Source organism: Scyliorhinus canicula, chromosome 3 (assembly GCF_902713615.1).
Source record: "Scyliorhinus canicula chromosome 3, sScyCan1.1, whole genome shotgun sequence".
Classification (NCBI taxonomy): domain Eukaryota; kingdom Metazoa; phylum Chordata; class Chondrichthyes; order Carcharhiniformes; family Scyliorhinidae; genus Scyliorhinus; species Scyliorhinus canicula.
In genome coordinates, this window is record NC_052148.1 from 43,859,744 (window position 1) to 43,887,426 (window position 27,683).

The 27,683-nt window shown below is 47.0% G+C and overlaps 1 protein-coding gene across 1 annotated transcript in view; it reads right to left on the reverse strand.

Annotated features, from left to right (window-relative positions):
- The window catches only part of LOC119963948 (lipoxygenase homology domain-containing protein 1-like), a 282,480-nt gene that overhangs the window by 74,995 nt on the left and 179,802 nt on the right, over nucleotides 1-27,683 (reverse strand). Inside the window, 5 exon segments of the mRNA XM_038793391.1 lie at nucleotides 8,356-8,460; nucleotides 9,137-9,285; nucleotides 12,781-12,914; nucleotides 19,625-19,776; nucleotides 26,404-26,698. Of these exon segments, the coding sequence (XP_038649319.1) occupies nucleotides 8,356-8,460; nucleotides 9,137-9,285; nucleotides 12,781-12,914; nucleotides 19,625-19,776; nucleotides 26,404-26,698 (835 nt within the window).

The window sequence follows — 27,683 nt, forward strand, 5'->3', positions numbered from 1 at the left end:
GATGGAGTTTAAGACTAGGGAGGTTATGTTGCATAATTGTATAAGGTGCTAGTGAGGCCACACCTGGAGTATTGTGTTCAGTTTTGGTCTCCTTACTTGAGAAAGGACGTACTGGCACTGGAGGGTGTGCAGAGGAGATTCACTAGGTTAATCCCAGAGCTGAAGGGGTTGGATTATGAGGAGAGGTTGAGTAGACTGGGACTGTACTCATTGGAATTTAGAAGGATGAGGGGGGATCTTATAGAAACATTTAAAATTATGAAGGGAATAGATAGGATAGATGCGGACAGGTTGTTTCCACTGGCGGGTGAAAGCAGAACTAGGGGACATAGCCTCAAAATAAGGGGAGCTAGATTTAGGACTGAGTTTAGGAGGAACGTCTTCACCCAAAGGGTTGTGAATCTATGGAATTCCTTGCCCAGTGAAGCAGTTGAGGCTCCTTCATTACATGTTTTTAAGGTAAAGATAGATAGTTTTTTGAAGAATAAAGGGATTAAGGGTTATGGTGTTCGGGCTGGAAAGTGGAGCTGAGTCCACAAAAGATCAGCCATGATCTCATTGAATGGTGGAGCAGGCTCGAGGGGCCAGATGGCCTACTCCTGCTCCTAGTTCTTATGTTCTTATGAGACAATACAAGCAAAATGGTACCATTTTAAAGGGGGCCTCAGATCAGATAGAGCTGACATTGAAGATGGCAGGAGATCTAACAAAGCAGTTGTCAAGGCAAATGGGATCCTGGATTTTAGAAATTGAGAATGAAAACCAGGAGGTTATTCAAAACATATTAAGATAGAAAATAGAAGAAGGGGTAGGCCATTCGGCCCTTCGAGCCTGCTCCACCACTCATTATGATCATGGCTGATCATCCAACTCAGTAACCTGTTCCTGCTTTCCTCCATATCCTTTGATCCCTTTCACCCCAAGAGCTATATCTAAATCCTCCTTGGAAACATATAGGGCACAATTCTTGACCTTTACCATAGTCATGGAGAAGGGTAGGAACAGACAGTATGGGAAGGTATTTAATTGGGGAAGGGGAAATTATACTGCTATTAGACAGGAGCTGAGTAGTATAAAGTGGGAACAATTGTTCTCGGGGAAATGCACAACAGTGCATTGAAGGTGCACCTGCATCAGTGACCCGAGGAGTTCGAGGGAAGGCGGGCATCCAGCAGAGGGCAGCAGAGCAGAGCTTCTGATTGGCTGTTCCGGGGAGATTTGCATACGTGCAGTGCGGTCAGTGGAAGTTGAAGGTGCACCTGCATCAGTGACCCGAGGAGTTCGAGGGAAGGCGAGCATCCAGCAGAGTGCAGCAGAGCAGAGCTTCTGATTGGCTGTTCCGGGGAGATTTGCATACGTGCAGTGCGGTCAGCGGAAGTTGAAGGTGGTTTGTGAAGGGGCTGTTCTCGAGTGACAGCTTTACCCGAAACACTACTTACGTAGTGTCTCCCACCCATCCTCCTCCTCTAACCAAAAAAAAAGCTCTGTCCGTTGGTTTGCTAAACTAACAAGTTTTTTTAATTTTTATTTTTCAGTAGTTGGGAAGTTAGTTCAGTGGGAATGGAGGCTAGGGCAGTTGAATGTTCCTCCTGCAGAATGTGGGAGGAAATGGTCACCTCTAGTGTCCCTTCTGACTACATCTGCGGGAAGTGCACCCAACTCCAGCTCCTCGAGAGCCGCATTAGGGACCTGGAGCTGGAGCTGGATGAACTTCGGATCATTCGGGAGGCGGAGGAGGTTATTGAGAGGAGTTATAGGGAGGTAGTCACACCTCAGGTAAAAGAAGAAAGTAGATGGGTTACCGTCAGGGGAGGGAGAGGGAACCGGCAGGCAGTGCAGGGATCCACTGTGGTCGTTCCCCTCTATAACAAGTATACCGTTTTGGATACTGTTGCGGGGGACGACTTACCAGGGGTAAGCAATAGGGCACAGGTCTCTGGCACAGAGTCTGTCCCTGTTGCTCAGAAGGGAAGGGAGAAGAGGAGCAGAGCACTTGTCATTGGGGAATCCATAGTTAGAGGAACAGACAAGAGGTTCTGTGGGAACGAAAGAGACTCACGGTTGGTGTGTTGCCTCCCTGGTGCCAGGGTTCGTGATGTCTCTGATCGTGTTTTTGGGATCCTTAAGGGGGAGGGGGAGCAGCCCCAAGTCGTGGTCCACATAGGTACCAACGACATAGGTAGGAAGAGAGATGGGGATTTGAGACAGAAATTCAGGGAGCTAGGGTGGAAGCTGAGAGCTAGAACAAACAGAGTTGTTATCTCTGGGTTGTTACCCGTGCCACGTGCTAGCGAAGTGAGAAATAAGGAGAGAGAGGAGTTGAACACGTGGCTACAGGGATGGTGCAGGAGGGAGGGTTTTGGTTTCCTGGATAATTGGGGCTCATTCTGGGGTAAGTGGGACCTCTACAAACAGGATGGTCTTCACCTGAACCAGAGGGGTACCAATATCCTGGGGGGGAGATTTGCTAGTGCTCTTCGGGGGGGTTTAAACTAACTCAGCAGGGGGATGGGAACCTAAATTGTAGTCCCAGTGTACAGGATGTTGAGAGTAGTGAGGTCAGGGATAGGGTTAAAAGTTCGAAAGAGGGCACCGGCAAGTAGGACGCTGGTTTGAAGTGTGTCTACTTCAACGCCAGGAGCATCCGGAATAAGGTGGGTGAGCTTGCAGCATGGGTTGGTACCTGGGATCTCGATGTTGTGGCGATTTCGGAGACATGGGTAGAGCAGGGACAGGAATGGTTGTTGCAGGTTCCAGGATTTAGAGGTTTCAGTAAGAACAGAGAAGATGGTAAAAGAGGGGGGGGGGGTGTGTGGCATTGTTAATCAAGGAAAGTATTACGGCGGTAGAAAGGACGCTTGAGGACTCGTCTACTAAGGCAGTATGGGCCGAGGTGAGGAACAGTAGAGGAGAGGTCACCCTGTTGGGAGTTGTCTATAGACCTCCGAATAGTTCCAGAGATGTAGAGGAAAGGATTGCAAAGATGATTCTTGACAGGAGCGAGAGTAACAGGGTAGTTGTTATGGGGGACTTTAACTTTCCAAATATTGACTGGAAATACTATAGTTCGAGTACTATAGATGGGTCAGTTTTTGTGCAGTGTGTGCAGGAGGGTTTTCTGACACAGTATGTAGACAGGCCAACAAGGGGCGAGGCCACATTGGATTTGGTACTGGGTAATGAACCCGGCCAGGTGTTAGATTTAGATGTAGGTGAGCACTTTGGTGATAGTGATCACAACTCGGTTATGTTTACTTTAGCTATGGGCAGGGATAGGTATATACCGCAAGGCAAGAATTATAGCTGGGGGGAAGGCAATTATGATGCTATTCGGCAAGATTTAGGATGTATAGGATGGGGAAGGAAACTGCAGGGGATGGGTACAATCGAAATGTGGAGCTTTTTTAAGGAACAGCTACTGCGTGTCCTTGATAAGTATGTACCTGTCAGGCAGGGAGGAAGTTGTCGAGCAAGGGAACCGTGGTTTACTAAGGAAGTTGAAGCACTTGTCAAGAGGAAGAAGAAGGCTTATGTTAGGATGAGACATGAAGGCTCAGTTAGGGCACTTGAGAGTTACAAGTTAGCCAGGAAGGACCTAAAGGGAGAGTTAAGAAGAGCGAGGAGAGGACACGAAAAGTCGTTGGCGGATAGGATCAAGGAAAACCCTATATACTATAGGTATATCAGGAACAAAAGAATGACTAGAGTAAGATTAGGGCCATTCAAGGATAGTAGTGGAAAGTTGTGTGTGGAATCAGAGGAGATAAGGGAAGCATTAAATGGATATTTTTCGTCAGTGTTTACACTGGAGAAAGACAATGTTGTCGAGGAGAACACTCAGGTTCAGTCGACCAGGCTAGATGGAATTGAGGTTCAAAAGGAGGAGGTGTTAGCAATTTTAGAAAATGTCAAAATAGATAAGTCCCCTGGGCCAGATGGGATTTATCCTAGGATTCTCTGGGAAGCCAGGGAGGAGATTGCAGAGCCTTTGTCCTTGATCTTTATGTCGTCTTTGTCGACAGGAATAGTGCCGGAAGACTGGAGGATAGCAAATGTTGTCCCCTTGTTCAAGAAGGGGAGTAGAGACAACCCTGGTAATTATAGACCTGTGAGCCTTACTTTGGTTGTGGGTAAAATGTTGGAAAAGGTTATAAGAGATAGGGTTTATAATCATCTTGAAAAGAACAAGTTGATTAGCGATACTCAACACGGTTTTGTGAAGGGTAGGTCATGTCTCACAAACCTTATTGAGTTTTTTGAGAAGGTGACTAAACAGGTGGATCAGGGTAAAGCTGTTGATGTGGTGTATATGGATTTCAGTAAGGCGTTTAATAAGGTTCCCCACGGTAGGCTATTGCAGAAAATAAGGAAGTATGGAATTGAAGGTGATTTAGCGGTTTGGATCAGTAATTGGCTAGCTGAAAGAAGACAGAGGGTGGTGGTTGATGGCAAATGTTCATCCTGGAGTTCAGTTACTAGTGGTGTACCGCAAGGATCTGTTTTGGGGCCACTGCTGTTTGTCATTTTTATAAATGACCTGGAAGAGGGTGTAGAAGGATGGGTTAGTAAATTTGCAGATGACACGAAGGTCGGTGGAGTTGTGGATAGTGCTGAAGGATGTTATAGGATACAGAGGGACATAGATAAGCTGCAGAGCTGGGCTGAGAGGTGGCAGATGGAGTTTAATGCGGAAAAGTGTGAGGTGGTTCACTTTGGAAGGAGTAACAGGAATGCAGAGTACTGGGCTAATGGCAAGATTCTTGGTAGTGTAGATGAACAGAGAGATCTCGGCATCCAGGTACATAAATCCCTGAAAGTTGCCACCCAGGTTAATAGGGCTGTTAAGAAGGCATATGGTGTGCTAGCCTTTATAAGCAGGGGGATTGAGTTTCGGAACCACAAGGTCATGCTGCAGCTGTACATAACTCTGGTGCGGCCACACCTGGAGTACTGCGTGCAGTTCTGGTCACCACATTATAGGAAGGATGTGGAAGCTTTGGAAAGGGTTCAGAGGAGATTTACTAGGATGTTGCCTGGTATGGAGGGAAGGTCTTACGAGGAAAGGCTCAGGGAATTGAGGTTGTTTTCGTTAGAGAGGAGAAGGCTGAGAGGTGACTTAATAGCGACATATAAAATAGTCAGAGGGTTAGATAGGGTGGACAGTGAGAGTTTTTTTCCTCGGATGGTGATGACCAACACGAGGGAACATAGCTTTAAATTGAGGGGTGATAGATATAGGACAGATGTCAGAGGCAGTTTCTTTACTCAGAGAGTAGTAGGGGTGTGGAACGCCCTGCCTGCAATAGTAGTAGACTCGCCAACTTTAAGGGCATTTAAGTGGTCACTGGATAGACATATGGATGAAAATGGAATAGTGTAGGCCAGATAGGCTTCAGATGGTTTCACAGGTCGGCGCAACATCGAGGGCCGAAGGGCCCGTACTGCGCTGTAGTGTTCTATGTTCCATGTTCTAGTAATGTGGGTTGTTTAAGGAGCACTTGCTGCGAGCGCTGGATAGTTTTGTCCCACTGAGAAAAGGAAGCAATAGTAAGGTGAAGGCGTGTTGGATGACAAGAGAAGTGGAGCTTCTAGTCAAGAGAAAGAAGGAAGCTTAGGTAAGGTTGATGAAGCAAGGTTCTGACTCGGTCCTAGAGGGGTACAAGGTAGCCAGAAAGGAACTCAAAAATGGACTGAGGAGAGGTAGAAGGAGGCATGAAAAAACCCTGGTGGGAAGGATTAGGGAAAATCCCAAGGCATTCCACACTTATGTGAGAAATAAGAGGATGATCAGAGTGAGAGTAGGGCCAATCAGGGGTTGTGGAGGGAACTTGTGCCCAGAGTCTGAGAAGATGGGGAGACCCTAAATGAATATTTTGATTCAGTATTCACTAGAGAAAGGTAAGAAGTCTTACAACACCAGGTTAAAGCCCAACAGATTTGTTACAAATCACTAGCTTTCAGAGCACTGTTCCTTCCTCAGGTTCTGAGTACTGTGATGTACTGTTCTATGTTCTATGATTCAGGGGCCTTGTCGAGCCCAACTTTATGTTGGGACGAGGCTGTTGATTCTCCTGTGATTTGTAACACTCAAATTTCTTCCAAAATTTTATGAAATCTTTCGAGGGGTCGTAATCTGGATCTTGCCCTCACTGGGTGTGACCCAGATTAGCATATGTAAATAATCCATTAGGCTCATTTAAATATAGATTCATGGATTTGTCCGGCACCCAGGACCTAACGGTCTGGGAGACCTGGCCAGGGCGATGTTTAGCACTGGTGCACACAAACGCCAACCAGTCATAATGACACCTGGGGCCATTTGAGACCCACGGGTGGTGGGGAAAAGGGTAGAATGGCACTCTGACTGTCCCCCTGGCACCAGGCACTGTGGCAATTCTAGCCTGACACTCTGGTAGGGCAATCTGGACACCCTGGCAGTGCCACCCAGGCACCCTGCAGTGCCACCCAAGCACCCAGGATCGAATCCGGGTCCTCAGCATCGTGAGGCAGTAGTGCTAACCACTCTGCCACCGTGCCGTCCCTTTAGTTGGAAGCCACAGTGCAATCCACTTGTGCTACCATGCTGCCATGTAGGACAGACCAAGTAAGAATGGCAGATTTCCTTTCTTAAAGGACATTGGTTAACCAGATGGATTTTTACTGCAGTTGATGATTCTTGTTATGGCCACCATTACTCAGATTAGTTTTATATTTCTGATTTATTAATTGAAGTTAAATTGTACCAGCTGCTGTTATAGAATCTAAACCCACATCCCTGGACCATTGGTCTTGGTCTCCAGGTTACTGGCCCCAATACATCACCACTACACCACCGTCTCCCAAGATTTGGCTAATGAACCAATGGCGACATGAGGAAAACCCTTTCGTTACAAAACAAGTGGTTAGGATTTGGGATGCATAGCCTGAAAGGGTGAAGGATGCAGGTTCAACGGTAGCCTTTAAAAGGGAATTGGATAAATGACAACAGGGATACGAGGAAAGAACTGGGAATTGGAAATAAGTTGATTGCTCTTTGAAAGAGCCGGCACAGACTCGATGGGCCAAATAACCACATGCTGTGCTGCACAACTCTATGAATTGAGTTTTAAAAATCTAAACAAATGGCACTAATAAACCAGCTAATTGCTGATTTATGAGGAAGGCTCTGGAGATTATGGTCTCCTTCATAAGGAGTAAGCAACGAGAACCGTTGGGTGCCAACTGTATGATGTCTTTTTCCACTAAGCTGGTTGGTGCTGTCTGGAAGGTGGCCTGCACGATTCAGCTATAAATCTACATGTCAAACTCAAAATGTCAACATATTTTGTTAATCAACTTGAAAATAGGGAAATTAACATTTCTGGAAATAAAAGCGGAGACTATAAGGGACGGCATGGTATCACAGTGGTTAGCACTGCAGCCTCACAGCACCAGGGACCTGGGTTCGATTCCAACCTTGGGTCACTGTCTGTGTGCATTTTATACATTCTCCCCGTGTCAGCGTGGGTTTCCGCCGGGTGTTCCCTCCCACAGTCCAAAGATGTGTAGGTTAGGTGGATTGACCATGCTAAATTACCCCTTAGTGTCCTAAAAGGTTAGGTGGGGGTTGCAGGACTAGGTGGGGAAGTGGGCCTAGGCAGGGTGCTCTTTCAGAGGGTCGGTGCAGACCCGATGGGCTGAATGGCCTTCTTCTGCACTGTAGGGATTCTGTGAATCTATAATGAACCAAAATAGCTACTATGTTTTGTAACTGTCCCTCATTTAAACAGATTTAAGTTCTTTCTGAATGACCCCATTTTTTATTTCTTTCCCTCTGTCTGCTGATATTTATCTTCTGCCAACTAGTTGACATGTGCCAGATTCATGCAAATGCAGTTCCACAACTGGTCACCGTGATGTATAGGAGAGCAACGCACGGGGAGCACTAACACTCTCTGCTGTTTATTATTCCACCGAGCATCTTATGCTTGTCCCCTCAAGACTAAACACTGAACACTTATTGGGCACACAGAATTTTCCTCTCAGGCCTAGAACATAGATCATACAGTGCAGATGGAGGCCATTCGGCCCATCGAGCCCGCACCGACCTACTTAAGCCCTCACTTCCACGCTATCCCCGTAACCCAATAACCCCTCCTTACCTTTTTGGACACGAGGGGCAATTTATCATGGCCACTCCACCTAACCTGCACGTCTTTGGACTGTGGAAGGAAACCAGAGCACCCGGAGGAAACCCACGCAGACACGGGGAGAAAATGCAGACTCTGCACAGACAGTGACCCAGCAGGGAATCGAACCTGGGACCCTGGCGCTCTTTCCTAAATGTATCCAATTGAAACGTGGCCGCCTTCTTACCCGTGTCATCCTTCTCACCAAACAGGATGATGAAAACATTGGCATCTGTCCCTGCATTCTTCTTCTCCCCAGTCTTTACCCTCACAGTGTAGGTGGTAGACTGAGCTGTTAAGAACAGAAAGGTTTTGGTTATTGACTTGACTGTGCCTAATTTTAATAACATTTACTGAAATCAAACACGCTTTGGTGGTAACTAGATGCCAGGCTAGGCTAGTGACCACCTCCTTCATTAAGGTACACTGCTGAAAGAGAGCATATGCATTTATCGAGCATTCTTTTGCATTCTCAAGACATCCCAAAATACCTCTTAAGTAATTTTGATGCATACTTACAATATAGAAAAACAGAGCAGATAATTTGCATGTTGCAGTGTTCCACAAACCATATGGTAAATGATCAGGTAGCCTGTTTAGTGTTGTTAGTTGAGGGATAAATGATGGATACCAGCAGAAATCTCCTGCTCTTGCTTTGAAGAGTTCCATGTGATCTCTGAATGTCAGTTAAACATCTCAGCTGAAAACCAGTATCTGGAACTGTGCAGCACTCCCCCAGTAGTGCACTGAGGCACCAACCTTGATAATGGACTCAGACCCTGAAGTGGGACTTAAATCCACGAGCAGTGGCGAACACTTAAATGGGGAACCTAAGACACGGAGGCAGCAGAATATGTAAGAAAATACATGTTCAGTCGCAATATATGCCTGTGAACTTAAACACAAATGCATCACATAATTTGTTAGGTTGGAAAAGAGGATTTGCTTTCTCAATAGCTTCTTTTCACCTTTCTGTTCAAGGCCTAGTGTTGCCTGAGATTGTTCATCTCTGTTCGAATCTTTTCTCAGGAATGCCGCATCTACGGGAACGAGCTCTCTTGCTATCTGCCCATCATCCTCATCAACAGCTAACCATCGTTCACAAGGGAAAAAATACCTGGCGAAACAGAACAATGTATAAAGCCTAAATGATAAGGCAACATTTGGGAGGCCTGACACAGAAAACACATGAATGACTTCTGCCTGCCCAAGCCTTTCCATCCCCATGATAGGTTTTAAATAAATATACACACTGAAAGGCAAGTCCTGCATTTATCCCATTAACCATTGGAAAAGGTCATTATTAAATGAATTACTTGCCCTTTAATTGACCAAGGATATGCACAGCTTATATCCATGCCCTAGTCAGCGATGGTTACTACTGAAAATCCCTGATTAAGATAATGGGCGGAATTTTCTTATCCTGCCTGTGGCAGGTGAGATCGGAGAATCCTGTAGGAGCCCAAAAAGTCGGAATACCCCCGGCATGAAAATAGTTTACAATTCGTCCGATGGCGGGTTCATGGCAGATCTGGTATCCCGCTGATGAGTGACAAGAAGGCCGTTTGCATACATCACCATCTCATGAATGCTTGTTAAATCTGCTGTTCACCGGGATTGCCTTCCAATCTTGCATCACGCCAAATCACGCCGGTCTAATTCACACCTGAAAAAGGGTGGCATCCAGCGGTGGCGTTTTGCTTATGACTTCGAGGTGAGTGCTACATTCATAGCCTACCTGTCACAGCGCAATTCTAGTGGAAAGCCACGCTGCCTGGGGTGTAGGCCTGGTCTGTCCCTGGTGGGTGTCTCCGTAGTCCAGAAGGTCAGTACTGTGCAGCGGTGCTTAGGCAGCGTTCAACATTCAGGCAGCACTTTGACTGGGTGTGGTAGTGGCGGCAGGACAATAACAGACACACGGGGGTGGGGGGGTGGCAAAGGGGCGGAAAGGAAATCAAAGGGTTGTGGGAAAAGGGAATGGTGGAATGGTGGAAGGCTTCACAAGGGCGTATAGGAGGAAGGGGAACAATAGCAGGTAGAGGGGAGACTGAGGGGTGCGAAGCTGGAGCCCGAAAAGGGGAACTGTGATGCTGACAAACAAGGGTGTGGATGGGATGCCACAGGTATGATTGGGAGGGGATATATATACAGACTCTGAAACAGGAAAGGCGAGGGGGGTTTTAGTGTGGCACACAGGGGATGGGTCCCGCTGAGACTCATGAAGTGGGGTTGGGAAGGCTGGGAAGGGAGACAGCGTGGTGTTCCGTCATGAGGACAATGGCCATCTCAGGTCCAGGGTCAGCAGGTCGCAGTCAGAAAGTTGAGGCACTCCTTGGGCTCACAGTCAGGACTGAGGGAGGACAGACTGTCCTTGGGCTCCATGGACCTCACAGTGAAGAGTGAGAGAGAACAGACAGCCCTGGGGTTTAGTGACAGATGCAGCAATGCCATGCATGTTGTACTCCTTCAGGGGCAAGGGCTGTGTGCTCATGCGGGATATAATGCAGTTTGGTGTGCACGGCATTTTCAGAGCACAGGTCCATTGGCTTGTTGGCTGTGCTGGGCAGAAACAGGGTCTCCTCTGCAGGTGACTGTGCACACAGCCTCTAACTGGGGAGGGTAGAGGTCCACATGGGGAATGGGAACGTCAGCAGTGATGGTCTCAGGGAGGATGGTGGGAATGTTGATCACAACAACAATGCAATCCAGTATTACTTGGGGAGGAGCTGGGGGTTGACACCGTGAAATTCCGGGTAAATATTCCGTGGTCAATGAGAGAGGGAGCGTTGAAATTGGGCTCGAAGGGCGCAATTCAACAGACTTAGAATAAAGTCCGCTGACCGATGTATTTAGTGAGATGTTTCTCGATGGCTGCAGTGCCGAGAATCACCCCATTATTCAACAGCGCTTTGTTGTTTCTTTGGCCTCAGGGAGTTTCTCTCCGCCAAGGCCGCACTTGATTGGAGCGCCATTTTGATCAGCAGCCCTGATCCCCCCCCCCCACCCCGCACGCACACTTTATCGACTCCCCCCTCCCCAATCTTGGGGAGGTCCTGGAAAGCCTCCCTCACCGCCCCACCTTTAATTGGCAAGCTCCCCACTCCGCGGGTTCTGAATCCTGGACAACCTGGCACCTGGACACTGTCACCCAGACACCTTGGAAGTGCCAGGGTGGCAGTGCCTCGATACTCTGATGCCAGGGATACCAGGGTGGCATACCAGGGTTCTGCGCTGGCAGTACCTAGGTGCCGTGGTGCCAGGGAGAGTGCCAGCGTACTACCTTGCCTTGTCTCCAACCTCCCGAGGATCTCAAATGGCCTACCCCCCCCCCCCCCCCCCCCCCCCACACACACACACGTGCCATTACGCCTGGTTCACGTTTGTCTGGGCCAGCACTAAATAGTGTCCTGGCAAAGTCTCCCAGGCACAACCGTTGAGTCCCGGGCACTGGGTGAATCAGGCATCGGGATATTTAAATGAATCATTTGGCTCACTTAAATCCGCAGATCTGGATCTAACCCAGTGAGGGTGAGATACAGATCACGCAGGGCGGTGCGAATCAGGTGACCCAATGGAGTGTGAGGCCATTCCCTGTCCTCGCAGCGCCAGGGTGCCAGGTTCAATTCCGGACTGGTGACTATCTGTGTGGTGTTTGCACTTTCTCCCCGTGTCTGCGTGGGTTTCCTCCGGGTGCTCCGGTTTCCTCCCACAGTCCAAAGATGTGCAGGTTAGGTGCAATGAAGATTGTAACACATCTCCATGGGCATCACACAAGGGTGTAGAAACAATCTTCAGTGAGATTGGCATCACATGAATGTGAATCTTACAACGGGAGACTATCACTGAGCGGGTTGATGTTTAAACCTAAATATAAGAGGGTTCATATACACATAATCACACTTTCAGTTGACCAAGCCATTCACATAAACAGCAAATGTATTCACAAAAGTCTAATATTTATACAGTGTTTGTACACCTATGACCCAAAAGTGATTTTGATATTTCTCAACTTTCCTAACCCGACCAGCAGAGCTAGATACAGCCCCGATATCCATGCAGAGGTGGAGGTAACCTGCTGACCACTCCATCCTGATGCCTGCGATGACCTTGGCAGACATCCTCTGTTGGCCAGAGGGACGCCCGGCCTGATAAGGGTCTCCTGCCCAGGGACAGACGCACCCTCCTCAACCTAAGCAGCTGGAGTGGATGTAGTCATATGGAGAGGGGATTCTGCCACCCCCTATCTAGCCAGGATACATGTAATTCCGATCCCAAAGTATATGGTTGACCATTAATGCCTCAGGGTAACTATGGATGGCCAGTTGGCATGACCCTCTCTATAGTCTCACATTCTATGTCACACATTTTAAAAAAACATTTGGAAAATCCTTCTATCCCCTTGTCACATTCGTGACAAACATAACTCCGCTCATCTTTTCAACAAATAAACCAGACACCCAGATTCAGACAAAATGCGATTAAGTGCCAGACAAATAATTAACTTAGTTAAACAAGCATGTTGATATAGGAATGGCAAACCGGTGAAAATGTTTCTGATGTAGTACAAAAACTAGGATTCCCACCCTCTTCCTTTGTACACGTCAATACTCACGTGGTGTCATCCTTCTCATCAACAATTTCCACTCTGTCCAGGAACCAGGCTGCGTTTCCTCCTGCATTATCATGTCGAATGCGTAGTTTCCTTAACACACCCAGGTCAATGGCTTTGATCAAAAATATATCTTCCTACATTGGAAAACAAAATATAATAGTAATATTTTAAAAATCACACATACCCGAGAGCAGAATGAGCTTGGAGGTTTCCTTAATTTATTTGTTTAGATTACTAAAACAGGGAGGTCATGATCCAACTGTATAGAACTTTGGTGAGGCCACAGCTGGAGTACTGTGTGCAGTTCTGCTCACCACATTATAGGAAGGATGTGATTGCTCTGGAGGGGCTGTAGAGAAGATTCACTAGGATGTTTCCTGGGATGGAATATTTAAGTTATGAAGAGAGGTTGGACAGGCTTGGGTTGTTTTCGCTGGAGCAGAGAAGACTGAGGGGCGACCTGATCGAGGTGTACAAGATTATGAGGGGCATGGACAGGGTGGAGAGGGAGAAGCTGTTCCCCTTAGTTAAAGGGTCAGTTACGAGGAGATACAAGTTCAAGGTGAGGGCCAGGAGGTTTAGGGGAGATTTGAGGAAAAATGTTTTTTACCCAGAGAGTGGTGACGGTCTGGAATGCACTGCCTGGGAGGGTGGTAGAGGCGGGATGCCTCACATCCTTTAAAAAGTACCTGGATGAGTACTTGGCACGTCTTAACATTTAAGGCTATGGGCCAAGTGCAGGCATGGGATTAGGTGGGCAGGTCAGGACCTTTCATGTGTCGGTGCAGACGCGATGGGTCTAAGGGCTTCTTCTGCACTGTAATATTCTGTGTGACTTGTCCATGGGATTTGAGTGTCACCGACACGGCCAGCATTTCTAGCCCGTTGCTAATTGCCCTCGAGAAGGTGGTAAGCTGCCTCCTTGAATCACTGCAGCCCTTGTGAAGGAGGCACACCAACAGTCAGGGAGGGTGTTCCAGCATTTTTACCAGTAGCAGTGGGAGAAGGCAGCTCATCAACAGGGAATCTGAAATTTAGGGACATCGGGAACCAGAGAGAAAAAGAGCAACCAAGGGCAGCATGGTAGCATGGTGGTTAGCATAAATGCTTCACAGCTCCAGTGTCCCAGGTTCGATTCCCGGCTGGGTCACTGTCTGTGCGGAGTCTGCACGTCCTCCCCGTGTGTGCGTGGGTTTCCTCCGGGTGCTCCGGTTTCCTCCCACAGTCCAAAGATGTGCGGGTTAGGTGGATTGGCCATGCTAAATTGCCCGTAGTGTCCTAAAAAGTAAGGTTAAGGGGGCGGTTGTTGGGTTACGGGTATAGGGTGGATACGTGGGTTTGAGTAGGGTGATCATTGCTCGGCACAACATCGAGGGCCGAAGGGCCTGTTCTGTGCTGTACTGTTCTATGTTCTATGTTCTATATGAAGATTTTTAAGACACAGCATTTCCAAATATCTAAGTAAAGATCGGATGCAGAACAAGAAGCCCCCAGTTCTGTACTCCGGAAATAAAAACAGAAAGTTCTGGAAGAAACTGGGCAGGTCTGGCAGTAACTGTAGAGAGAGATACAGAGTTAAAGTTTCGAGTCTGTATAACTCTTCCTCAAAGCTGAAGAGGAGTAGAAATGTGATGGATTATACAGTAGGATAGGAGAGTGGTGAAGGTGGGTCAGAATAGAAGGTCAGGGAGAGGTGGGAGCTCTGGAGAGATTCACAAAGGTGTCATGGACACAAGAGAAAGAGAGTGTTAAATGTAGCATTAAGGACGAAGGAAGGTGCTGATAGTGACGCAGAGATGAGAGCAGAATGTGTTAATAGGAGAAGAAAGGTCGGTGTTCAGTGAAGGCAAACCGAAAGAACAAGTGACAGGTGGCCCTGTGCGCCGGGGTGAGGTCGGGGTTGAGGTCGGGGGTGAGGTCGGGGATTTTAATTGGAACAAAGAAAGAAAACAAAAAACAAAAAAAGGATCCTTGACTGTTCTGTCTCCATGCCTAATAATATAATAATCTTTATTGTCATAAGTAGGCTGACATTAACACTAAAATGAAGTTACTGTGAAAAGCCCCTAGTTGCCACATTCTGGGTACACAGAGAGAAAATTCAGAATGCCCAAATTACCTAAAAGCACGTCCTTCGGGACTTGTGGGAGGAAACCGGAGCACCCGGAGGAAACCCACGCAGCCACGGGGAGAACGTGCAGACTCCACGCAGGCAGTGACCCGAGCCGGGAATCGAACCTAGAAACCTGGAGCTGTGAAGCAACAATGCTACCCACTGTGCTACCATGCTGCCTCCTTGGCAACAGACTGACCACTAATATTCATGACAAACCTACCAACTCCCACAGCTACCTTGACTACAACTCCTCATATCCCTCTTTCTGCAAGGACTCCATCCCATTCTCACAGTTTCTCCACCCCTGTTGCATCTGTTTCAATAATGTCAGCTTCCAAAACAGCACTTAATCAAAGTCCCCCCCCCCCCCGCCTCACTGTGGTTTACGGGCGCTCAACCATCTCTGACCCATCTCCCGCACCTGTGCCCTCACCCATCCCTCCAGGACCATGACAGGGTCCCCCTTGTCCACATTTTTCACCCCACCAGCCTCTACATTCAAAGGATTATCCTCTGCCACTTCCACCAACACACAGCCATGCTTCTTGTGTGACCTCAGAGAATGTGGTTCCTCATTTGGGAGTGCTGACATCCTGGCAAATAGTCTTCTAATGAATTTCTAATTAGATTCAGGTGCAAGCATGACAGTTCTGTCAGACAAGGAATCATGGCTGCAAGGCCTTTGGATTGGAACAACGGACACTGCACTCAATAGAGTGAGGGGAGTCCGATTCCCGGTCATGTCACGGACCTTGAACCACTGAGATATGGCTCCAAACAGGTCTTTGAGCTGATGAACATTGTCCGCAATCAGCCTTTCTCTCTTCTGAGCAGAGATGCCGACGTAGTCCTCAACTTCCTTCCGACGGCAGAAGATGTCAAGATTACCAATGTCATTAGTCAGCCAGAACAGCATGGCCCTGAGTGCTCATACAGTAGCGAGCAGGGGCTGGTTTAGCTCACTGAGCTAAATCGCTGGCTTTTAAAGCAGACCAAGCAGGCCAGCAGCACGGTTCGATTCCCGTACCAGCCTCCCCGGACAGGCGCCGGAATGTGGCGACTAGGGGCTTTTCACAGTAACTTCATTGAAGCCTACTCGTGACAATAAGCAATTTTCATTTCATTTCATTCAAATTTCACCTTTGATCCCTCTTCTCTCTTTACGGAGAAGGCTTGTCCATCATCAAGTTTCAGAGAGTCCTTATTGCTTAGCCCAACCTTGCACCTCTGATGAAAGTGGCACCAGAGAATGATTAACAGTCTGAGGAAACTCTAACTCTAACTGCGCTGCTGGTCCAATTGATAAGACACACCAACCATTGTGCACAAATGGCAACTTCCAGCCAGCGTGTCAGAACCACAAAGGATGTTGGAACATGGTGACATCATCAACAACAAAAGACAGAGGTGAGCGTGTAACTCAATCTTCTTGCCACAGGAACATCCTTTCTCAGCCTCCAAGAGCTTTTCGGTGGTCAGAATGAAAAAAGAACAGGCACTGCTCCACCCTACAAGGAATGGTCAACAGTACCAGAGCCAGGGCAGCACGGTGGAGTAGTGGGTTAGGGTTAGGGTTAGGGTTAGGGTTAGGGTTAGGTTTAGTGGGTTAGCCCTGCTGCCTCACGGCACCGAGGTCCCATGTTCGATCCCGGCTGTGGGTCACTGTCCGTGTGGAGTTTGCACGCTCTCCCCGTGTCTGCGTGGGTTTCGCCCCCACAACTCAAAAAGATGTGCAGGTTAGGTGAATTGGCCACGCTAAATTGCCCCTTAATTGGAAAAAATGAATTGGGCACCCTAAATCTATTTTTAAAAAAGAGTACCAAAGCCCACCACTCTCCCAACAAACCAGTGAATGAGATGTGGAAGGGAGACCGCCTGAACATCTAGTGTCAAGTACTTGAGGGGAGTTATGGGGCAGTGAGAATGTTGTTAATGCTTGTACTGTAATACCAGTAATGTTGGAATAAGGTAAATGTACAAGACTTATAACAATGTAGGACCTGAAGTAACTTCACGTGACTCCATATGCATGGGCTAAGGACTTGGGGAGAGGAGAAGTAGTAGTAGGATTTGGTACATTGTCCCGATGATGGAGAAAAAGCCCATGGAATTACACACGGACTTTAAAAAAGATCTGAGATTTATATTGTAAAAAATGGACACAGACACAAAAGATGGCTGCAAATGTAAGCTAGCTGACATGAATGGCTGTCGGGGTTTCTCAAAGGGATAATGGGACCCCTCCCTGTGTTTCCAGACAACGTACTCTCTCTGACTGTGAAAATTGATCAGCCAGCAGAAGGATTGCAGCCGGAAAAAGAACTGAAATATCTGTCAAGCTACAGAACATTTGAATCGAAGAATCAACAGCTCACGAGCAGAAGTCAGCTGCTGCAATCACCCTCTTACGACCTCAACGCCTCATCATCTACTCCTCCAGGCCTGTTCCGTAAAACCTTTATTTGTATTTACTTACTATTGGACCCAATTCTTACTTCGAATCTGTATGAATGTAGATATATGTGCTTTACCATTTCTCCCTAACATTTTGTGTTAATAAACTTACTCTATCTTAACTCAGGAAAGCCTGGTTAAATTGGCACCTTTTTAAACATAACTGGAAAAGGCATCCAAGGGAAAGGGAACCTCGTTAGAAGAAACCTTTGTTGCTCCCAGCAGAGGGTGGATTGAATAAAAACAAGAGCCGGTCATCCCCCCACCCCGCCTCACCCAGGTTTGTACATTCACATTTGGGCAGCATGGTAGCACAAGTGGATAGCACTGTGGCTTCACAGCGCCTGGGTCCCAGGTTCGATTCTCCGCTGGGTCTGCACGTTGTCCCCGTGTGTGCGTGGGTTTCCTCTGGGTGCTCCGGTTTCCTCCCACAGTCCAAAGATGTGCAGGTTAGGTGGATTGGCCATGATAAATTGCCCTTAGTGACCAGAAAGGTTAGGAGGGGTTATTGGGTTACGGGGATAGGGTGGAAGTGAGGTGGGTCGGTGCAGACTCGATGGGCCAAATGGCCTCCTTCTGCACTGTATGTTCTATTTCGGGGGTACCCCAGCCGGACAGTGACAAATTGAGGGGTCTCACCTGATAGGTACCTGATATTTTTATATTAATGTAGAATGTAATTTGGGAAAGATATTAAAGGCAAAACTGCCAGTCTTTATTAAATACTTTAAAACTTGGACGTGGGTATCGCTGGCTAGGTCAGTATTTATTTCCCATGCCTCCCTGCCTTTGAGAAGGTGATGGTGAGCTGCCTTCTTGAGCCGCTGCAGTCCATGTGGTATAGGTACACCCACAGTGCTGTTGGGAAAGGAGTTCCAGGGTTTTGACCCAGCGACAGTGAAGGAACGGTAATGTAATTCCAAGGATTGTGGATGAGTGATTTGACCAAGACTCTTTAGACAGCACCTTCTAAACTCACAACTGCTACCATTGAGAAGGACAAGGGCAGCAGGTGTATGGGAACACCACCACCTGGAGGTTCCCCTCCAAGTCACACTACCCCGACTTGAAAATCTATCGGAAATCTTTCTCACTGCCGGTTCTGCTCCCACTCTCCATACATCTCACTCTTTGATCCTCCTGCTCCCTGCGGACCATTCCTCCCATACTCCCTCCAGTTTGTGGCCTCTTATACTCTCGAATCTACACTCTTATTACTGACCCTCCAATCTGCAGCCTCTGCTGCAGGTCGGTACACAGTGGTTGGCACTGTTGCTTCACAGCGCCAGGGACCTGGGTTCAATTCCCGGCTTGGGTCACTGACTGTCCGGAGTCTGCACGTTCTCCCTGTGTCTGCGTGGGTTTCCTTCGGGTACTCCGGGTTCCTCCCACAAGTCCCGAAAGACGTGCTGTTAGGTAATTTGAACATTCTGAATTCTCCCTCTGTGTACCCGAACAGGCGCTAGGGGCTTTTCACAGTAATTGATTGCAGTGTTACTGTAAGCCTACTTGTGACAATAAAGATTATTATTATATTATTTCTGCCAGTCTGCCTTTGCACCCGGCAGCTTCTGCACTCGTTCTGGGGGTGGTAGGCCCGACCTCCAATCCAGTCCGCCCCTATGAAAATCCAACCGCTGGGCCTCCTGGGTCAGGTTGGTAGAGCCGGCAAGTGTCCCACCTCTGTCAGCAGAAATATGGGCCAGTGTATGAGAATAAATGAGCAGTTTCAGAAAAAGGAAAACAAACAGCCTTTTCTGAAGATATATAAAAAGGTAGAGTAATGAGTAAAAAGGTCAAAGGAACAATGGAGCTGATCAGGGACCAAAATGGGAATTCGTTTGTGGAGGCGAAATGTAATGCTAAAATAATATTGACAAGAATTAGGTAGAACCAACATGATTTTGTGAAAGGAAAATATTTTTGGCAAATTTATCAGTGCTTGCCTGAGTACCCAGCTGTCATATGTGGCATTAGGTAGTGCAAACCAGCAGCCAGACAAACATATGAGTCTTCACACAATATCCAATCACGTACACTACAGGCAAAGAGTGTTGGATTGCGGGAATCTTGGCAAAGAAGATGAAAGAAGGAAGTTAAGTGATGCTTACAGCTGTCTTGGTTTAATCAATTAATTTGGCATGACTTGAGATTGACCTTTGTGGTCTAATATTGCTTTGTTATACCGCACCAATCACTGACTCATTACTCGAGATAGCAAACACTAACCCTCTCACACCCACACCCCCAGCCAATCCAACAACTGCATAGTACCTGTCCTCTTTCAAACTTGTTGAGGTGGTTTGACATCTTGAGGTAACGTTCTCCTGTATCTGTTGTCTCACCAAAAATATTAATGAAGACATTGGCATCTGTTCCTGCGCCCATCACATTTCCAGTAATCACGTGAACGGTGTATGAGTTTTCTGTAAATAGAATAGACATGAAGCAAACTCTGCTGATATTTCTGGTTGCTACTGCTTTGCAGAGATTTTGTGATAATGCAATTCCAATGAATGGATCTTTCACAAAGTGTTGGTTCTTCTCTGGGGGAGGCAATTTTATCCTACTTCTGCCATGAAACTGTTGAGTTTGAGGGTACAGCCTCGGTTTTACATCTGCACTATTTTACTCTACTGAAGTCAGTGAAGAATAGTATCTGATTGGATGTAATACTGACATTCCACCAAACCCATTTGTTTCCCAATCGGCAGGTTAAGTTTACATTAATACCAGAGATTCTATCAATTATGGATTAACTTCTGGGCCACTGATGATAATGCAACTCAGGAAATATGATAACATTATGGGATTCTCTCCAACTGGAGAGGTTATTTGAGATGGAGAATAATAGGAGAACTAGGCAGTCTGCTGACAAAATCTATAGCAAAAAAATAAGCAGTTCTGGTACAATCCTTGGTGTGCTGGAAGGGCAAGAGCTGATGTATCAAGGTCTCAACCTTACTGGAGGAGGGAGGGGCAATATTGTGGACCGTGGGAGGGACATAAACTCCACCCTTCCATCAGCAGAATCTTAGGAGGGAGCAAGACTCCCAACATAGGAAGTTCTTGCAACCCACCCTAAAGAACGGAGCAGCTGTGAAAAGGTCTTGCGGCAGAACAATTTTTCACCATTGATAGTGTCAACCTAGCAATCTGTTTTAGTACCAATTAATTTCCCCTATTGTTTGCCTCATTATGAACTAATATTTAAGTAGATATGGAGAAATCTTTTTAAAATTCATTCACGGGATGCAGGCATCACCGGCTAGACCTGCTTTATTGCCCATTTTGAATTGAACTGGCCAGGCCATTTCAAGCGCACATTGTAATAATAATAATAACCTTTTATTGTCACAAGTATGAAGTTACTGTGAAAAACCTCTAGTCACCACATTCCGGCACCTGTTCGGGTAAGCTGGTACGGGAATTGAACCCGCGCTGCTGACCTTGTTCTGCATCACAAAGCAGCTGTCAAGCCCACTGAGCTAAACCAGCTCATTGTTGTGGATCTGGAGTCACATGTAGGCCTGGTCAGATAAGGACCTAAAGGACCAATGATGGGTTTGTACGGCAATCAATTCAAGACCATCATTAGACTTTTAATTCCATTCAAATTTTAACCCCTCCATTGTGAGATTTCAAGCCAGGCCTCCAGAGTATTTCCCGAGGTCTCTCTATTACTAGTACCAGTGACAATACTACTACACCACTGCCTCCCCAATACTGCATCAGTTAAATTAGGCTGAGTTGGAGTTGCCACATTTTGCCAAGTCTAAAACCAAACAGAAAGGCATCAGGGAGAAAAAGGTCCATATTGTGCAAAAGGAGGCACTATTTATCTGCAACGGCATGAGTCCCAAAAATGTTTGAGAAACATTTTGCCGCATATTGAGTCATCTGATTTTTCACACCCTTTACATGTACAAATCAGGAGTCAAATGCCTGTTTTGAAAGCAGACTGCCAAATTGGCTGGCATCAGTGGATCCCCACTACACTCAATGTCCTAGCGGGAATGTTTGCTGTTGGGGAGGATTTGAACTAATATGGCAGGGGGATGGGAACTGATGCAGGAAGCTGGAGGTGGGAACAGAAACAAAAGGCAGTAAAGGGAAAAGTGGAAGGCAGAGAAACCAAAGACAAAATCACAAAGGGCCACATTACATCATAATTCTAAAAGGGCAATAAATGTAAAAACAAAGCCTGAAGACTGTGTTTGAATGCGAGGAGCATTTGTAATAAGGTTTATCCAATATCCAAGAAAGGTAGAAGGAAAGGAAAGGGAGGTCGGGTAGTGTTGCTGGTTAAAGAGGAGATTAATGCAATAGTAAGGAACGACATCAGCCTGGACGATGTGGAATCTGTATGGGTAGAGCTGCGGAACACCAAACGGCAAAAAACATTAGTGGGATTTGTATACAGACCACCAAATAGTAATTGTGAGGTTGGGGACGGCATCAAACAGGAAATTAGAGATTGTGCAGAAATGGTACAGCAGTTATTATGGGTGACTTCAATATGCATATTGATTGGGCTAATCAAACTGGTGGCAATGTGATGGAGGAGGATTTCCTGGAACATGGGCGGAATTCTCCGACCTCCCGCAGGGTCGGGGAATTGCCCCGGAATGGCGTAAATCCTGCCAAAATTCTCCGCCACCCGGGAATCGGCGGGAGCGGGAATCACGCCCCGCTGATCGGTGTGCCCCCCGCGGCCATTCTCCGGCCGCGATGGACTGAAGTCCCGCCGCTGTCAGGCCTCTCCCGCCGACGTAGTTTAAACCACCTCTGTGCCGGCGAGATTGGCGACGCGAGTGGGCCCCCGGGGTCCTGGGGGGCAATCGGACCCCGGGGGGTGCCCCCAAGGTGGCCTGGCCCGCGGTCGGGGCCCACCGATCAGCAGGCAGGCCTGTGCCGTGGCGGCACTCTTTTTCTTCCGCCGCCACCACGGCCTCCACCATGACGGAGGCTGAAGAGACCCCCTCCACCGCGCATGCACCGATGGTGACATCAGCAGCCGCTGACGCTCTGGCGCATGAGCAGACTCACAACGACCGAAGAAGTCCTTTCGGCCAGCCCCGACGCTGGGCGGCATGGCACCAAAGGCCGTTGGCGCCAGTTTTGGCGCCAGTCGGCGGAGCGGGAGCCACTCCGGCTCGGGCCTAGCCCCTAAAGGTGCGGAGAATTCCGCACCTTTGGGGAGGCCCGACGCCGGGGTGGTTGGCGCCACTCCGCTACGCCGGGACCCCCCTCCCTGCCCCACTGGGTAGGGGAGAATTCCACCCCATATAAGGGATGGTTTTCTCGACCAATATGTCAAGGAACCAACTAGACAGCAGGCCAACCTAGACCTTTTATTGGACAATGAGAGAGGATTAATTAGCAATGTTGTGGTGCGAGATCCTTTAGGGAAGAGTAATCAGAATATGGTACAATTCTTCATTAAGGTGGAGAGTGACACAGTTAAGTCTGAGACTGGAGTCCTGAGCTTAAAGTAGGCTAACTTTGATGGCATTGGCTCGGATAAGCTGACAAAGGATACTTAAAGGGTTGAAAGTGGATAGGCAATGGCAAACATTTAAAGATCACATGGATGAACTTCAACAATTGTACATCCCTATCAGGCGCAAGAGTAAGAGGGAGAATGTGGCTCAACCATGGCTAACAAGGGAAATCAGGGATAGTGTTAAAGCCTAAGAGGAGGCAGATAAAGTGGCCAGAAAAAGCAGCACGCCTGAGGACTGGGAGAAATTTAAAATACAGCAGAGGAGGACAAAGGGTTTAATTCAGAAGGGTAAATTAGAATACGAGAATAAGCTTCAAAACCCTCTTTAGATATATGAAGAGAAAAAGACTGGTGAAGACAAATGTAGGTCCCTTACAGTTAGAAATAATTGAATTCATAATGGGCAACAAAGAGATGGTAGACTAGTTGAACGAATATTTTGGAAATGTCTTCCTACTAAGAAGGACATTAATAACCTTCCGGAAATACTAAGAGACAGAGGGTCCAGCATGAAGGAGGAACTGAAGGAAATCCTTATTAGTCAGGTAGCACGGTGGTTAGCACTGTTGCTTCACAGCACCAGGATCCCAGGTTCGATTCCTGACTTAGACCACTGTCTGTGCAGAGTCTGCACGTTCTCCCTGTGTCTGCACAGGTTTTCTCTGGGCGCTCCGGTTTCCTCCCACAACTCCTGAAAGACGTGCTGTTAAGTAATTTGGACATTCTGAATTCTCCCTGTGTACCCGAACAGGTGCCGGAATGTGGCGACTAGGGGCTTTTCACAGTAACTTCATTGCAGTGTTAATGTAAACCTACTTGTAACAATAAAGATTATAGATTAATATAATCTTATTGGGGGAAACTGATGGGATTAAAACCCGATAAATCCCCAGGGCCTGAGTACTTAAGTGAGTGGCCCTAGAAATAGTTGACGCATTGGTGATCATTTTCCAGCATTTTATAGATTCTGGAAGAGTTCCAATGGATTGGAGAGTAGCTAATGTAACCCTATTTTTTAAAAAAGGAAGGAGAGAAAATGGGGAATGATAGACCGGTTAGCACGACATCAGTGGTGGGGAAAATGCTGGAGTCAATTATTAAGGATGAAATAACTGAGCATTTGGAAAGTGGGGACAGGATCAGTCCAAGTCAGCGTGGATTCACTAAAGGGAAATCATGCTTGACAAATCCTCTGGGATCTTTTGAGGATATGACCAGTAGAATGGACAAGGGAGAACCAGTGGATGTTGTGTATCTGGACTTTCAAAGGTCATATGCAAGAGATTAGTCAGCAAAATTAAAGCTCATGGTATTGAGGGTAATGTATTGATGTGGATAGAGAACTAGTAGCAGGCAGGAAGCAGAGTGGAAATAAACGGGTCCTTTTCAGAGTGGCAGGCAGTGACTAGTGGGGTACCGCAGGGTTCAGTGCTGGTTCCCTAGCTGTTCACAATATACATTAATGATTTGGATGAAGGAATTGAATGCTATATCTCCAAATTTGCAGATGCCACTTAGCTGGGACGCAGTGTGTGCTGTGAGGGGGATGCAAAGAGGCTGCAGGGTGACATGGACAGGCTGGCTGAGTGGGCAAATACTTGGCAAATGCAATATAATGTGGATAAATGTGAGGTTATTCAATTTGGGGCAAAAACAGGAAGGCAGATTATTATCTGAATGGTACCTCTTTAGTAAAAGGGGAAGTGGAACGAGACTTGGGTGTCATGGTGGAACAGCTGCTGAAGGTTGGCATGCAAGTACAGCAGGCAGTGAGGAAAGCTAATGACTTGCTAGCCTTCATAGCAAGAGGATTTGTGTATAGGAGTAGGGATGTCTTGCTGCAGTTAGACAGGCCTTGGTCTCTTAGTTTGAGGAAGGACATTCTTGCTATTGAGGGTGTCCAGCGAAGGTTCACCAGACTAATTCTCAGGATGGCAGGACTGACATATGAAGAAAGACTGGATCGACTGGGCTTGTAGTCACTAGGGTTTAGAATAATGAGAGGAGATCTCACAGAAACATATAAAATCCTGATGCTACTGGACAGCCTACATGCGGGAAGAATATTCCCGATGTTGGGGACATCCAGAACTAGGGGTCACAGCCTAAGAATCAGGAGTAAGCCATTCAGGACTGAGATGAGGAAGAACGTTTTCTCTCAGAGAGTTGTGAACTTGTGGAATTCTCTACTACAGAAAGCTGTTGGGGCCAGTTTGTTGGATATATTCAAGAGGGAGCTGGACATGGCCCTTGGGGCTAAAAGGATCAAGCGGTATGGAGAGAAAGCGGGAGTGGGGTACTGAATTTGCATGATCAGCCATGATCATATTGAACGTTGGTGCATGGTGGAAGGGCCGAATGGTCTATTCCTGCACTTATTTTCTATGTTTTGGCAATCTTCGGTAACCACTGCCAATAAAAAAGGCATTTTGATGTGATATGCAAAGATCAGCTTTGCTCCAATTATCCTTCTCTCCTCCCCTGATTTACCGAGGGTCTCTACCAGTGAGGAAAGCAGCCCCAAATTAACCTTTTTGAAATGATAGTGCCTCAGGAGGTACTAGTATCTCATCCAAAGTACCGAAATAAGCTCCAAGGCCCAATTTCATGTGAAATGCCGGTTAATCATTCATCTGAAAATGGGCCATTTCTGTGTTACATACAGTGCTCCGAATGCTGTTTCATAGTGTAAATGCTATGAGCCCACGGAAAAAATGACACATGGAACTCACTATCACTCTTTACTTCCATTTTAAAAACTGAGCAGCTGGCCACATTTACAATGCAAAATAAATACATTGCTGGCTTTACAGGTGGGCATTTACCCCAGATGTCATGGTCAGTGGGGGGGGGGGGGGGGGGGGGGGGGGGATGGGGAGCGGACGCCATGGTCATGAGAGTGTGAAGTGAAAATATTCGAACAAACAAAAAAACAATTTTGCTGAGAAAACCTCAAGCATAAACGTATCCGCTGAAGAATTGGGGTGTGAAAGTTAAGAATATGTGCTCATCTCACAGGGAATCGCAGTGTTTTATTTCTGCTTCCATTCTGTATTGTGCAGTCATCCTTTTGCCTGCCCTGCCCTGAAACTGCAGCCATGTGTAAGTGTGGTGTCGGAGCCGCCATCTTGGTTACACTCTGTGATGTGTGAATATTGAATGTGAGCTCTTAACTTTATCCGTTGGTCAGTACTTTGCATCGGAAGCTTTACTGTTGATTTAGGCAATGTGCGATGATAAGTGAAAGCTACACAATAGTGAAGGTCTGCAGAGTCACATCTTGAGTATTGGAATATTGGTGAACGAACATTTTGATTTGTCATTGAGACTTAGGTTTAGCTTTGCGCTTACTTTAATGTTTAGCTTGTCACTTAACTATTATTTTTTTGATGACTCATGTTGTTTATTATTTGAATTACAAGATTACAACTTTATTTCTGAAATTTTTTGAAAATGCGACTACATGCTTACACTCCCAAGAAAGGGCAGTAAAATATAAGTTTGCCCAGGGTGCCATTTCCCCGAAGGCTGGCCCTCTTTAACCCACCTTCAAGGTCATCACTTTCCTCAGGTAAGAGCTCCACCACCAGCTGTCTGTCTCCCTCATCTTTGGCAAGCCAGCGCTGACAGTTAAAGGTGTAGGTCTCCATCATCTCCTCTTGCAGGCCATCAACGGGCCCCTCAGCTTTCTTTTTCTTTTTTTTCTTCTTCCTGTCATCCTCCACGGTCCTGAAGTTCAGTCGATTGATTATGACCGATCCCAGGAACCAGCCTGGACCCAAGCCACTTCCGTCGTGACCAATTCGGAGTTTGATCAATTTGCCGACGTCCAGGGCCTCGATCTGCGAATGTGAAAATCAACTGGATCAGTGAGAGCGTGGAGTTTTGAGTTACTCTAAAAACAGGCATTGGATAAGCCGGATGCAAAGAGGTCCACAGATCAAAGAAAACCATCTCACCGCAAACACTCTGCCGGCACTGCTCTGCTTTCTTGTCTCTTATGTTGTAGCTGTTTTTGTAACGATGGCGGATGGTATGAGATCCATCGCCTGGCTCCTGGTATGCATGTTTACATAGCTAGCAGCAGCCCTGGCATGGGGGATCTGTGTTTACTTATACTTTGGCTCACCCTAACAGGCCTGGGAGTGCTGCTTTGAACCTGCTGCTGGCTGCATGAAGCCCTTGTTGCAGATTGGCACCACATGGAAACTGCTCCTGTGTGCATCCATTCCAGTCCTTCTCACTTAGCTTCTGCAAGCTCTCTTACAATTTTATTGATTTGCCATTACCTCGCTGGAATGACCTTCACACACCATTCACCAGTTTCCCTCTCCTTCCAGCCTTCACATGCATGAGACACCTCACCCTGCCCCTCACTCCCACTTCATTTAACCACCTGATGTATCTCATATTAAGAGATCAACGAGTAAAGATCCTTTCAAATCAACACTGGAAGATTAAAGTTCATACTTTGCCTCCAAATTAACCTCACTTCCTAATTGTTCACTCATTCTGATTCTGATCTAGACTATATGTAACAAAGTTGTTTTGACTGAGACAGACAGCTTCTTTGTCCCATGCATCATAAAGATTGTTTCTTTTCATCTTCCGTATAATTACTAGCCTCGGTCTCACTTCATCCGCCCAGTGTTGCTGAATCACTGCTCACAATCACAGAATCACAGAATCCCCAGAAGTGCAGAAAGAGGCCATTCGGCCCATCAAGTCTGCACCCACCCTTCGAAAGAGCCCCCTACCTAGGCCTAATCCTTGCTCTCGCCCTGTATTCTCATGCAACCTTTGGACACTAAGGGGCAATTGTACAAA